The sequence below is a fragment of the Sinocyclocheilus grahami genome, unplaced genomic scaffold (genome assembly GCF_001515645.1).
Source record: "Sinocyclocheilus grahami isolate Dianchi unplaced genomic scaffold, SAMN03320097.WGS_v1.1 scaffold532.1, whole genome shotgun sequence".
In the NCBI taxonomy this organism is placed as follows: domain Eukaryota; kingdom Metazoa; phylum Chordata; class Actinopteri; order Cypriniformes; family Cyprinidae; genus Sinocyclocheilus; species Sinocyclocheilus grahami.
The window spans coordinates 362,115-376,736 of NW_015505711.1; the positions used below are offsets into that span (position 1 = coordinate 362,115).

A 14,622-nucleotide genomic window follows, 5' to 3' on the forward strand; every position below is an offset into this window, starting at 1 on the left:
CTTACGGTTCCTAAGAGCACAGTGGCCTCCATAATCCTTAATGGAAGACGTTTGGGACGACCAGAACCCTTCCTAGAGTTGGCCGTCCGGCCAAACTGAGCTATCGGGGGAGAAGAGCCTTGGTGAGAGAGGTATGTCTCTAAAAATGGCTGTCCACCAACGTTTAACATCCAACCTGACAGAACTGGAGAGGATCTGCAAGGAGGAATGGCAGAGGATCCCCAAATCCAGGTGTGAAAAACTTGTTGCATCTTTCCCAAAAAGACTCATGGCTGTATTAGATCAAAAGGGTGCTTCTACTAAATACTGAGCAAAGGGTCTGAATACTTAGGACCATGTGATATTTCAGTTTTTCTTTTTTAATAAATCTGCAAAAATGTCAACAATTCTGTGTTTTTCTGTCAATATGGGGTGCTGTGTTTACATTAATGAGGAAAAAAAATTAACTTAAATGATTTTAGCAAATGGCTGCAATATAACAAAGAGTGAAAAATTTAAGGGGGTCTGAATACTTTCCGTACCCACTGTATATATTTATTTATTTTATTTATTTTATACATTTTGTAATTATTATGAATAGGCAGAAGTTATTCTTTCAGAAAGCTATGTCTCTGCTGTGTCATCAGCCCTGCAGATGAATAATTTTTTCTTTCAGGTTCATATCTCCAGTGAGAACGAAGAGCTGTGTCAAGCCGCATTGCAAGCTTTGGGATTCTGTGTCTTCCACTCACACATTGTTTCAGTCTTACCAGGTAGAGGAAAAAGTTGAATTCTTTAGTATAATATACTTATTACTTTCCATGAGAAGTAGCATCCATAATCTTTTTATCTTTTTTTGCTGCAGCAAATATTTCAGAAGATATACTGTCTACGCTCTGTAATGTTGTGGTAAAATCAAAAGAAAAGTTTACGTGCACTCGAGCGTTATGGGTGATTTCAAAACAGAATTTCCCGCCAGAGGTGGCATCCAAAAAGGTTTGTTTACCATGCATGTTGTGCTTGAAATAAACCCTATTTTTAGCATCCTTTACCCCTCCAAAAATTTTTTTTTTTTTTTGTGTGTGGTTAAAAATGTTGCTTTTTACATTTCAGACCCCTGAGATTCTGAAGAGTCTAGAGGCCATGCAGACCAGAGAGGTTCAGTCGATCCTCATTGAACATGAATCACTCAATGTCATAATAAGGTTTGTTGAAATTTCCCATACTTTTCTCCTTCTTGGTAGTGCAGTCTTGCAGTGCTCTTCATATGGAGGTGCTCCGTAAATAAGGTTTATTTAAAAGGATTTTTTTTTTGGTGAATGTCAGGTTGCTGGAGCAGGCCCCGTCTCAGATGGCTGCTGGAGCCGTGTGCTGGGCCAAGCTGGTTATTCCTCTGGTGGTTCACTCGGCCAATAAAGTGCGCTTGCGTGCCGCAGCAGCCCTGGAGCTGGGCATGCCTCTTCTTCTGGAGAAACAGCAGGAGGTGGCAACCATTGTAGAGCCAATGATGTCTTCTGTAAGTGTATACGTTAGTTTATTTTGTTGTGCATATATCAGGGTGTCCGCAGGTCCTTAAAAAGTCTTTTAAAATGTCTTAAATTCGGATTTGATGGGTCTTAAATTTTTTTGGTCTCATTACTGCTAAAATATCTTAACTTTATCCACCTTTTTCTTGTCGTAAAAATGGGCGCGGCCATTTGGAAAATATATGGGTATGGCTTCCGGTTTCATCTGCGTCCACTCCGTCCAGCTATTTTTAGCTGAACAAAACAGTTCGTTTTGCTGCTTGATATTGAAAGTTGGTGTGTCTTATCATATTATTTTAATGTATTATCTGAAATTATGAACACACTGGTTTGTAGTGCAAACAGTTTTACCGTTTACTGCACGTTGTTATTCTCCTCGTTATTTACCTATAGCGGTTAATGAACCGGAAGTCTCACCCATAGGCTTACTTCCGCGTTGAAGAAAAAGGTTGATAACTTTACAATCATTGGACAGACCGAAGATTTTTTTCTTCCAAGTTAGCAGAATACAGAATACAAGATCGCGCTGAGGCTCACTGTTTGTCTCGAGACTTCAGAACAAATGAGCATAACAGCATACATAAACTCAGAAGAAGCACACTGAGGTAAAAATTCTAAATGTTTAGTTTATTCATAACATGATATAGTTAAATAACACCATGACAAGTGAGCTATTTTGCTCAATATTCTCACGACGCAAAAAAAAAAACTAACTTACAGAGTGCACATTACGTGAAGTCTTGTGCGTGTGCGCATTTACAGTGAGCTCTTTTATAGCATGATTCAGTCTATTAAAATACATTCAGAATGATCACAAATTCAAGACATGGGGGCAGAAAATGTGCATTTATACCACTTCATATAGTTAATCAAGTTCACACGGAAGAGTGCATTTTTTTTCCTCCAAAAATTACCATATTACAATCATTGGACAGACCGAAGATTTTTTTCTTCCAAGTTAGCAGAATACAGAATACAAGATCGCGCTGAGGCTCACTGTTTGTCTCGAGACTTCAGAACAAATGAGCATAACAGCATACATAAACTCAGAAGAAGCACACTGAGGTAAAAATTCTAAATGTTTAGTTTATTCATAACATGATATAGTTAAATAACACCATGACAAGTGAGCTATTTTGCTCAATATTCTCACGACGCAAAAAAAAAAACTAACTTACAGAGTGCACATTACGTGAAGTCTTGTGCGTGTGCGCATTTACAGTGAGCTCTTTTATAGCATGATTCAGTCTATTAAAATACATTCAGAATGATCACAAATTCAAGACATGGGGGCAGAAAATGTGCATTTATACCACTTCATATAGTTAATCAAGTTCACACGGAAGAGTGCATTTTTTTTCCTCCAAAAATTACCATATACAAATGTGAGTTTTTTTTTTTTTTTTTTTTTTTTTAAAAACTGTACGCTAAACAGGTGAACGCTCTTGGTTCTTTAAACTCCAAAATACAAAACCCATGGTTACCATCTAAAAATAGGCCTTTGTAAAGGTTAATATGCAGATTTAAGTATGTAAAAGCTGATAGAACACTGATGAAAATATTGCTTCAGAATAAATTTACTCCACCGAAAATCTCAGTGATGCAGTTATTTTGCGGGGATATTTTGTATAGAATATTGTCTGCTGATATGAAAACTTCACTGGATAGCAATGATACTTTGTTTTCTTTTTAATTTATACACATTAAATATTACATATATGTATGTAATAAAATGTGTATTTCCATTACAGGTTTAGGTCTTAAATTTCATATAAGGTGGTATTAAAAAGGTCTTAAAGTCTTAAATTTAACGTGTTCATATCTGCAGAAACCCTGATATATGGAAGAGGTGTTAGTGAGGCCAGCCAGGGGTGCTCACCCTGCAGTCTGTGGGTCCTAACGCCCCAGTATAGTGACGGGGACACTATACTGTAAAAAGCACCGTCCTTCGGATGAGACGTTAAACCGAGGTCCTGACTCTCTGTGGTCATTAAAAATCCCAGGATGTCCTTCGAAAAAGAGTAGGGGTATAACCCCGGCATCCTGGACAAATTTGCCCATTGGCCTCTGACCATCATTGCCTCCTAATCATCCCCATACACTGATTGGCTTCATCAATCTGTCTCCTCTCCACCAATAAGCTGGTGTGTGGTGGGCGTTCTGGCGCACTATGGCTGGCGTCGCATCATCCAGGTGGAAGCTGCACACTGGTGGTGGTTGAGGAAATTCCCCCCGCTTTCATGTAAAACCGCTTTGAGTACCCTGAAAAGTGCTATATAAATGTAACTAATTAATTATAATATAAATAACCATAATGCTTCTATTGCTTTGCTGCCTTTAGATGCTTATCCCTGAAATGCAGAAGCTGTTTGCATCTAAAAATGAGACGAATATGCTGAAGCTCTGGCCCTTGTTTGTGAGACTTCTGGGGAAGGTAAGATATTTGGTCACCAAATAATGCTCATCACTATTTCAGTTCTGAATCTTGAGATTGTCATTTTGGACAAGTATGGGTTTCTATTGTATGTGTCTCCTTTCAGTTGCTCCACAAAGGCGGTGCATTCATTAATTCCTTGCTGTATTTAGAGGAGTTGGGTTTCCGCAACTCTTCTCCTAATATTAAGAAGATTGCCTTCATAGCTTGGAAGAGCCTCATTGATAATTTCGCACTTAATCCAGGCAAGTTTATTTTTTTCCCTTTGTATTTAGGTGTAATGGTCACAGTCACTGAAAACATAGGAACATCAGAGAATTACATAGTTTGCTTTGTGGAAAGTCATTAAAATGAAGTTGTTTTTATGTTTCTCTAGGTATGGATAAAATTGCATTTTGGAGTGAATGTTTAAAAATGCTTATTCAGTAACCTCAGATGAGATGGAAATTCATTGGTCAAAAGATGTGGGAACCTTTTGGACCCATATAGCAATAGTTCAAGGCTTTTTTTTTTTTTTACCTCTTTGCTTTTTCTCAGCTGTTGTTTTCTAAGTTGTAATGGTTTCTCTTGAGCAGATATCCTGTGCAGCAGCAAGCGTCTAAAGCTCCTCATGCAGCCTCTTAGTTCCATCCAAGTCAGGACTGAAGCTCTTCTGCTCACTAAGCTGGAGGTGTGGTGGTACCTTGCAGTCAAGCTCGGACCCAATTTGTCCGCTAACTTTGAACAGGTAAATTTCACTGTTTACATTGATGAATAATGCTTTTTGGTGCTTTCAGATAGTTGTAACCGTTGTATGGCCATGGTCTTACTAGTTACTGAGAGCAATGTTATATCTCTATCCCTACTTTCCATCACTCTCTCTTAAAGGTTGGTGTACCTCTACTGCACAACACACTTCCTTCCGATTCTCCACTGCCAAGCCCAACTACACCTGCTCGAACCTCTAACCCAAGCAGTGGCACCCCTAACACCTCTAAATCAGGTACAGCTCACTTCCTCTCATTGTGCTTTCATTTTATAAAGGGGATACAATGAGATTACATCCTTTAAATTCAGCATGAAGTGGCAATTCACCCCATATATTTTCTAAGTTCTTGTTTATAAATCTTACTTTTCAATTTGTCCATCAAAGTCAATCTTCCGCACTGACAGCCTTCTCTCTAGTGATGTTTACTGGACTACTTCAATCATTTAGCTTAAATCCTCCCTCTCCACACTCAACTGCAAGCTCAGATCTGCCTCCATCCAGTCAACAGCTGATGGATAGAATCAAATCCCCACCCTACATTTTTTTTTTTTTTTAAACTTAATGCTTCATCTTTCTGTTCTCCAGGCATTCCCTCCTGCAGCACACCAAGCACTACTCCTCGCATGAATCTGAACAGCAGTATGCAGGCGGCTCAGTCCTACCGCTCCATTCAGCTCCTGGGTCTAGAGATGCTCCTGCACTGGCTTGTGGGTCCAGAGGTTACAGTCACAGCAGCTAGAGAAAATCTTCAGCTCAGTCTGGGTAATCATACATATAGTATTGTCAAGAGCTTTTAATGTTGTTTTTTATTTATTTATTTATTTTTTAAATCAGTGATTCTGAGTTAAAGTGGGTCCAACTTGAGTCTGTACAAAGTTAATGTGAGTGCCATTTGATTAGTAATCTATAGATGTTCATATGTTAATACAGTAGGGATGCTCATATTGACCGTTTGGTACTTTTTTCCCCGCAAATATTAAGTTTGCTGCATGGTAAGAAAAAATAATGCTATACGTACAGTATTTGTTTACTTGCGTACAGCGTGCATACAGGCATATTTCGCTGAGCAAGGACCTGCTTCACCTTCACTTAGTTAACTGATGTATATGTAAAACAATGGCAAGTGGCAATATTGGATAAATGGTTATCAGAGAGGGAATCCGTGAGTGAATGTATGTAAATTCTGAGTGGATTATAGCCTATTGCGCAATGGGCGCTCCCCTCATAATCTCTCATCTTACTGTAGATCATTGTGAAGTTAATTAAAAATAATCAAAGAAGCGTTACACTGCACAATTAATCTCTTATTTACATCATGTCTACACTTTGTTTTAATGAGAGAATTTACGAACGTGTAGAACGTGTAGAGCTCAACGCTGCTGCAAACACGCCGTGAATAGAAACGTATTACCAGTGGAAGAAAAGTACCAAACCGCAAATTGATGGGATTTTTGTGATTGTGTTTTTGCCATGCTGCTGTTTGCACCATTAAAATAAAATATTTGTTAGTATTTTTAATGCGTCATTACAGATGCTTGTCTATTCTGTTTTTATTTAATACTAATTTATTATTCTAAATTTGTCAGTTAATGGTTAATGTTCAGATAACAAGCAGCGGTTGTCGGTCAGGAAAATTAACCGTAGTGAGCATCCCTAGAGTTTGTACACTTATGAAAAATCTGAAAAAGTCTGGTAATTCCCAGTCATGGAAAAGTGAAACTAAGAAAGTTTTTATATGATAAATAAATGATAATATTTGTTAAACATTTTATCTGCTCACATTTAATTTAACTGCGAAGCTAGATCATAGATATTTGTCTCAAGTCATGGAAATGTATTGGTTAAAATGTATATGGACCCTGTTAATACAGCTTGATATATTGAACCTTATTATTGTAATTATATGTTAACAGTGTCAGTGTACCATTTGTTTCCAGAGCCCCTGACGCACCCGCTCTTTACCAGCCCTTCCTCCTTCAGTAGACATGCCTCCACCCTCATATCAGCCATCAAAGAAGGCTTCATTACTGTGGGAAAACATGCTCCAGGTATTCAACATAATCTGCACAATGTAGCCTGGATTTAAGAGGCCAACTTAAATTGTCTTAGCGGTTTCTCTTATTGGCCTGCTTGGAAGCAACGGTCTATTATTATTATTTAGACCATTAGGAAATGAAAGAAATGCTGATGCTGTCCATATTCATCACCTGATATGAGTGTTTATTTTCCACAGAAGCGCTGCTTAGTCTCATTTGGAGCAACCTGATCTGTTCTGTCAGCACAACAATAGAAGCTGGTATGTTAGCATTTGCTCTCTCTTAGAAAGTAAAAGATAATTTGCACAGATACTTTGTGTTGTGGATACTGGCTCATAGTAATCTGGAAAGTTTTCCTGTCAACAGGTAATAAGAAGGAAAGACAGGGGTCAGAGGTTCTCACGCTGCTTCTACAGGCTTTGCAGTCCATCCAGTCCTCAGATGATCTACCTGCTGAATGTGCCCTGGTAAGATGGGACTTCATGGTGAAAATGACCTGCTAAATGACTTGGGTGCTGAAAGTGTTAGCCAACGAAGATGCAGTCTGGCATGCTTAAAATTATACTACCTTTCAAAAGTTTGGACTCGATAAAATAACTTTCTATTCATCAAAAAGAAAAAAATCCTGAAAAAAATGTCAGAGTCAGCATATTAGAATGATTTTTGAAGAATCAGAAAGGAGTAATGGATGCAGAAAATTCAGCTTTGCCATCACAGGAATAAATTACATTTTTAATAGGGATGCACCGAAATGAAAATTCTTGGCCAAAGCCGAAACCGAACAAAATTAAACACTGGGCCTAAGGCCGAATACCGAACTCTTGAGTTTTTCCCCCATGTATTTTGCCAAAAAAAAAATTTCACCATTGCATAAATTAAAAAGCCAAAATGTGCTTTTTACTGTTTTGTCTTGCTTTTCAAAGAAAAATAGTTTTTCCCCCATGTATTTTGCCAAAAAAAAAATTTCACCATTGCATAAATTAAAAAGCCAAAATGTGTTTTTTACTGTTTTGTCTTTTCAAAGAAAAAAAATCAATTACGGTATAAAACAATTTAAAAATATTTAACACTGAACATTTTTAACATTCTAGCAGACACTATACCAACAAAGCACAATTTAACTTAAAATTAATAAGTTAGTAAAATAATAATTTTTGGCCATCAAGACCCCCTTCTTGAATCAGGCATTTTATTTTTTTTTTATTGTACAATTAAAAGCAGCCTTGCTGAGAAGAGACTTCTTTTAAAACATTAGAAAATATTACAGATCATAATTTGAATACTGTGAATGTTATAATGTATTAAAACAGCTGTTGTAATGATTATTATTATTGTCTTACATTTTACAGAACAACAGTAAAATTACAATACTAACATTTATGAATGTTGATAAGAGTTCTTGCTTTCTCGACTTTTATTTTGGCGGAAATGCGCAGGAAGACCTCAATGCTTATTTTTGTTGACGACAAATTTATAAATGAGTCTCATTACGAATACGTCCTAAGTATCGCATTGTCACATGCATTGTAAAAATTAATAAAAATGTGACTGAGCAACGGACGACTGTATCAGCGCAGATTTTCCTCGCACTTTGTACTTTGAACCCTGGTTAACAAGCAGATCTGCAAGTTCGTGCTGCGCTGTCAGAATACATTCAATGTGTGTGTGTATTAGAAAACAACATTCTGCAGTTTATTTACTAATTAAGGCCATTTCGCGATTTCAATTATCATATAGTAACCAGCAACAATCACCCCTTCCTCTTCTTATTGAAGACATGCGATGCAGTCCTAAACAGTCTCTCGCTGTTGGTGCTTGTAATGATTTTTGCGTCTTTGTCCGACAGTTTAAATGCTTCCACACTGCTGGCGTGTATGCTGCATAATAAAGAGTGCGCGCTTCTCACTCTGCGCTGGTTGCTATTTGATCGCGTCATATCATTGTTCGGTACAATTTATTCAGTCTTTTCGCTTATTCGAACACCAAAATAGCTTCTTTTTTGCTAGTTTCGGCCAAATAATTTCAGTTGCCGAACATTCGGTGCATCCCTAATTTTTAAATGAGAACGGTTTTACTATTACTGTTTTACTGTATTTTAATCATAAATGTAGCCTTGGTGACCATGACACTTTAAAAGCTTTAAAGTTCAAATGTCTGGGGTTGTTTTTTAGTTTTTTTTTTGTGTATTACCGGTAATCTAAAAGGTTCTATAGGTTGTTGATTTCAACCCTGCTGTTTGAACACATTTTCAATATTTCATTATTTGCTGCAGCTTTTGTTGGAAGCCACTGTTAAGGGAATACCTCAGAAGGTGCTCGGTTCCGCAGCTTATCAAGTGGCAAACATGGATGTATTAAATGTAAGTGCCTTTTTAGCCCTTATTGTGAAGCCTTGCTAAATTTCTCAACAAATTGAGATTCTCTACATCTTTTCCAGGGTACCCCTGCACTTTTCCTAATACTGCTGTTCTACAAGAGTAACCAGCTCTCATCCTTTCTTGAAGATGAGAGGTAAGCATAAATCCTGCAAAATAAGTATTTTGTTCCAGAGATTTTTTGCAATAAACCTTTTAAAAGAGCGATACTACTCATATTTCGGTTTCCATTGAGTTTGTTTGCTTAACTGGGGCAACATTTTCTTGCATCTGGCAGGTTTTTTTCAAGCCTGGAAACCCTTGTGAGCTGTGGGTTTTGTGGACCTACATCGCCCCTGGCATTTGGAGAGGCTGTTTTAGGAGCGCTTAGTGGTCGTGTGGAGGCTGTTAAGAGCAAGATACAGCTCTGGAGGATGTGGAGCGCGGTGGTAAACCCTCTGACGGACACCATCACTCGGGTATTAAACTCAGATCATCAGTGCTGTAGAATGAATGTGCATTTCAGTGCCAGTCAAACCTCGTATTTCACTAAGCGATAAATCATCGTTCCAACACAGACCAATGAAGTGAATCAAGGAGATGCTCTGGAGCATAACTTCAGTGCCATTTGCAGTGCCTTGATGTTCCCAGTTATTCACCTGCTGTCTGGTTCGCCCCTACCCCAAGTAAGAGATCATTTTGGCTACATTGCAGATGCTTTCGGGCAGTATTATGCAAATGCTTCATATGACATTGACTTTTTTTAATAGACCACTCAGAAGGCCATGATCGGTACGTGGTCCAGGCTTTACAAGGCGTTTGCTCGCTGTTCAGCTTTGGTAGCCACAGCAGAGGAGAACATATGCTGTGAAGAGCTGTGTGGCAAGATCTCTGCCTCTCTTGACACCGTCGCTCTGAAAGTATGAACTTTCCAACTATGTAGTAAAGTGGAAGATTTATTCAGTTGTGCACCTAATTGGAGTATTAATTTATCTATGTAATATATTTTTTGTTGTCGTTTTAGAATCTGCCGATGTTAGATGCAATGGCAAATATCTTGCTGGTCATCATTGAGAGTATGGACTTCTCTCCTTACACCCCACAGTTCCAGCAGAAGATGAAATGTAAGGCTTTTGCTTCAGTTTCAAGTGGCCAAAGTTGTGTAATGGCACTGTCACTATTTTTTTTCATGTTCATATTCATAGCTCCTCATACACCTTTGAGTTGGGTACGCAAGAGGAGCAAAGCTCTGGGGAATCTCTCGACCTTTCACACTCTCCTGATGCAGACTTTAGATGCTTTCCTGTCTGTGGACCTCTTGGAAGCATCTGTAGAGTCCACCAGTGGAGTTTTCAGTGGGATTGGCTTGACGCTGGTCTCTATCTTGTCAACACTTTTCACTAATATCACTCTACCCACGTTCATTCAAGAGGTGCTATCCACCCTCACCAAATCACTCGCGCGCCTTTTTAAACAGGTCTCGAGGTGTGTGACATTTTCTTATCCTTCATACTTTGAGCATTCTTTTTTTCATTGTCTTAACACTGTTTTTTTTTCTTTTATGAAAGTCATGATGAACCATCAAAGCTCAGTGCGACACTAGGACCCAAGGTAAGAATTACCATGTGAATTTGAAATCGAAACCACAGGTCTGATGTGTAGTCTCTTTATTTGTGACTCTGGAACACAAATCTAGCCATAAGGGTCCATTTTTTTAAATTGAGATTTATATAGCTGAATGCTGAATAAATAAGCTTTCCATTGATGTATGATATTTGTTAGGATAGGACAATATTGGGCTGAGATACAACTATTTGAAAATCTGGAATCTAAGGGTGCAAAAAAAATCTACATTGAGAAAATCGCCTTAAATTGTCCAAATTAAGTCCTTAGCAATGCATATTATTACTAATCAAAAGTTAAGTTTTTATATTTACGGTAGTAAATTTACAAAATACCTTTATAGAACATGATCTTTACTTAATATCTTAAAGATTTTTGATCATATACCCTTATGACTGGTTTTGTGGTCCAGGGTCACATATGTAGAGTTAGGGATATTTATTTATTTATTTATTTGCTATCTGTCTCGTAGTTGGAGAAACTGGCCACGGACCTGCTTGGCTGCCTTCAGATGCAATCAACTCTGCATGATGATGAGATGCTTGCCATGTTGTCGCCCTTGCTTTGTGTGCTTTTTCCGCACAAGAGCAAGCAAATTCGTACTGTGGTGACGCAGTTCTGGAATGCCACCTTTGGAAATGCACTCACCTTGACTTACCCTGAGCCTCTCAAGTACGTTTTCATGCCATTGTTGGGAATTTTTGTGTAAAATGTATTATAGGCACATTTTTCAGATCTTTATTTCAGCAAGTATGCTTGTCTTAATAAATTTTTAACCCCCCAGGTCTGTTTTAAGTCAGGCTAAGCAAAAGACTCCACTGATTTTACCTGGTTTTGAAGCCGTTGATGCACCAGATGATTGCAGTGGACAGTATACGGTACGTTCAGTGTTTCGTTCAGCGCAAATGATTGTCCCTACTGTGATGTAATATGTAAAGAACATAGAACTGTAAACAGTAAATTTAGCTCCGTCAAACATGTTGGTTTTTCTTTCGTTCCTAAGCGAGTTCTAAACGTGTTGTTCTCTAATCAGGGTGAGAGTTCTCAGCTGGACCCACAGATCAGTGGGGTAAAAATGACCTCTGTGGGAAAGAGGGACTCTCTTCTGGCGAGGGCAGAAGAGCTTAAAGGAAGAGGCTCTGCAACTGCAGCAAAGCCGGTGTCTGTAAGTCATGTGAGAATGCATCAAAACATGAAAATATCAATGGTGGCTCTTAATTAGCAACCAGGTCCCTCAATTCACCTGTTGCCTCTTTAGGTAAAGCTGGATTTTGGATCACCCAAGCCCTTGAAGCGAGAAGCTATTGAGGAGGCGGCATCAGTGGATTTTGTTTTTATTCCCCCTGAGACAAAGGAGAGAGTGCTAACTGAGCACCAGAAAGAGGTCAAAAGGACTAAAAGGTAGGTTTGGTCACAGTTTTTGTGGTGTAGCAGATCTCTAAAATTGTGAAGGCAGCTTTTTTCCCTTTCATTTTATGTGAATCCTAGTGATGTCTCTGTGGTCATGTCATCATTAAGCTTCTTTAAGCTTTTTGAAAATAAGAAATAGTCAAGACTGATGTTTTTCCTGTCTTGACTCTAAATTCTGCCTTGATATTTGTTTGCATAAGGATTGACATTCCTGCACTGTATAATAATCTGGATGTCTCCCTGGACACCACATCCTTTTCACAGTATACTCCGAGTCAGGAAGAGTCCATGTATGTATTGGAATTATGGCTTTGTTTTTGTTTTACATTATGTACTTTATATTTTATATATATATATATATATATATATATATACATACATACATACATGCATACATATACAGTGCTGCTTAAAAGTTTGTGAACCCCTTAGGATTTCTTCATGAATATAACCCAGAAAATCTGATGATTTTCATGCAAGTCCTGAAGGTTGACAACGAGAACCCAATCAAACAAATGAGATGAAAATATATACTTTGTAATTTATTTATTCAGGAAAATGATCCAGTATTACTAGGGATGTAACGATTCACTCAACTCACGATTTAGATTTTTCGATTCACGATTTATTTTTTTTATTTTTTTTACAAAATGAGATTTAAGACGAATTATAAATTAAATGTGTCCTTTTATTATTGCTTGGACAAAATGCTGCACATTTCTTTGTGAAATTGAAATATAACACTATAATAATATACTAATATAGCACTTGCATATTACTGCTCTTTTGTTGGTTTTGATTGCTTCTATTGTCCTCATTTGTAAGTCGCTTTGGACAAAAGTGTCTGCTAAATGACAATTTAAATGTAAATAACAAAACTACATTGAAATTTTAAAACAAGTCCCAAATCAAATAAATAAGTAAAACAAATAAAATAAATCTCTCATAGATTCGAGGTCATATGATGCGATTTCAAGTTTTCCTTTCTCTAAGCTGTTCGTGAATAGATAAGATCACTAAAGTTGCAAAGATTAAAGTCTCAAACCCAAAGAGATATTCTTTATAAAAGTTAAGACTCGTCCACGCCCTCCTAAAATACCTCGTTTAAACACGCCCCCACATGTCTACGTCACTGTGTGGGAAGATTTGCAGAACACCGCACAAATGGTCACGCAAAGTAACTTTGATTCTCACTGTAGTTTTGTTGCCGCCATGTCGTGGAGACGCTGTGTGCTTCGTTGTGAAAGTGAAACTACTTTGTTTGGGCTTCCAAAAGAGGACACAACTAGAAATCAGTGGTTAAGTTGTATTTACAACACTGTTCCAGAACAGTTCCAACCCAAATATTCAGATGTGAACAATGCATTTTACGGAGGACAAAAACTGTTTCCTGGGAGAGTAGCCTACAATGCCGGTGTTCTGACAAATAATGCTGACTCACAGTCTGTAAGTACACTTTCATATTTAAAGGATTTGCCACTGATTCAAACACGAGTTTTGAGCAGTGTAGAGTAGCGCTTGTTGTTTGTCGTTTATCCGATCACAAATGCAGACATAATTTTGTTTACGCGGCGCGATGCAGAAGACCGTATAACTCATTATAATCAGTACTTATGTCCCCACTGGATGCAACAAATGCCTCGTTTAGTGGTTTTGTCTCATCTCTCCGGTCGTTACACGGCATCATATGGTAAGGGGCTTATCATTTCCTTCAAACACTTGATGTATTCGGCCAATCACAATGCACTGGATAGCTAGCCAATCAGAGCACACCTCGCTTTTCAGAACGATGAGCTTTGTAAAAATCTACGAGTTTACGAAAGGCGGGGCATAGAGGAGAAACAGTGTACAGTATGTGGAAATTTTTTTTTAACCTTAATCCGCTTAAACACATTTCATTACACCAAATACACAACATTTTCTTTTTTAGCAACGTCATATGACCCCTTTAATCTTATAAAATTATGTATTTGAAATTTTGCAATGTAAATGCATTTATTGCACCTCAGCTTCATCAAACTCTGTTTAAATTCATCTAATGCCACTTCAGATGCAGCTTCTGTTTCCTCAGAAGTGGAAAGATAGATTGTTAATACTAATTTCATTTGAATGTTAACAACTCTACAGTTTCGTATTCTAACTGAATCCTCAGAAGTAGATTGTTAATACTAATTTCATTTGAATGTTAACAACTCTACAGTTTCGTATTCTAACTGAATTAATTAATTAATTAAAAAGAATTTGATGTGAAAGATGACATTTAATAAGGTTAGGGGGAAAAAATTACCGTTTATAAATATAGTTGGAAATGACACCTGTTTTGTTGCATACAGCAACTCATTTTAAGTTTACTATTTCTTCCTCTTTCCAGTCACAGAGCACTTTATTTTGAAAGTTGTTTAAGTGAGAGAAAATCTGTAACTTGGTCCAGATTGGGGGAATTGTAATGATTAATCATTTTATTTATGTAAATTTTTTGCATTGAAATTTGCATAGATTTTTGTTTGTATATG

The 14,622-nt window shown here is 37.6% G+C and overlaps 1 protein-coding gene across 3 annotated transcripts in view; it reads left to right on the forward strand.

Moving 5' to 3' along the window:
- LOC107555351 (telomere-associated protein RIF1-like) overlaps nucleotides 1-14,622 on the forward strand; it is a 32,636-nt gene that overhangs the window by 7,592 nt on the left and 10,422 nt on the right. For all 3 annotated transcript variants that reach the window (XM_016238107.1, XM_016238108.1, XM_016238109.1), the window contains exons 4-28: nucleotides 656-752; nucleotides 845-975; nucleotides 1,093-1,184; nucleotides 1,306-1,495; nucleotides 3,847-3,939; nucleotides 4,046-4,184; nucleotides 4,515-4,666; nucleotides 4,807-4,921; nucleotides 5,273-5,449; nucleotides 6,625-6,735; nucleotides 6,921-6,983; nucleotides 7,090-7,190; nucleotides 8,996-9,082; nucleotides 9,160-9,233; nucleotides 9,375-9,555; nucleotides 9,655-9,762; nucleotides 9,847-9,996; nucleotides 10,101-10,200; nucleotides 10,282-10,561; nucleotides 10,645-10,687; nucleotides 11,172-11,371; nucleotides 11,484-11,577; nucleotides 11,733-11,864; nucleotides 11,958-12,100; nucleotides 12,310-12,399. In XM_016238107.1, coding sequence (XP_016093593.1) covers nucleotides 656-752; nucleotides 845-975; nucleotides 1,093-1,184; nucleotides 1,306-1,495; nucleotides 3,847-3,939; nucleotides 4,046-4,184; nucleotides 4,515-4,666; nucleotides 4,807-4,921; nucleotides 5,273-5,449; nucleotides 6,625-6,735; nucleotides 6,921-6,983; nucleotides 7,090-7,190; nucleotides 8,996-9,082; nucleotides 9,160-9,233; nucleotides 9,375-9,555; nucleotides 9,655-9,762; nucleotides 9,847-9,996; nucleotides 10,101-10,200; nucleotides 10,282-10,561; nucleotides 10,645-10,687; nucleotides 11,172-11,371; nucleotides 11,484-11,577; nucleotides 11,733-11,864; nucleotides 11,958-12,100; nucleotides 12,310-12,399 — 3,143 coding nt within the window. The remainder of the gene's footprint in view (nucleotides 1-655; nucleotides 753-844; nucleotides 976-1,092; nucleotides 1,185-1,305; nucleotides 1,496-3,846; nucleotides 3,940-4,045; nucleotides 4,185-4,514; nucleotides 4,667-4,806; nucleotides 4,922-5,272; nucleotides 5,450-6,624; nucleotides 6,736-6,920; nucleotides 6,984-7,089; nucleotides 7,191-8,995; nucleotides 9,083-9,159; nucleotides 9,234-9,374; nucleotides 9,556-9,654; nucleotides 9,763-9,846; nucleotides 9,997-10,100; nucleotides 10,201-10,281; nucleotides 10,562-10,644; nucleotides 10,688-11,171; nucleotides 11,372-11,483; nucleotides 11,578-11,732; nucleotides 11,865-11,957; nucleotides 12,101-12,309; nucleotides 12,400-14,622) is intronic.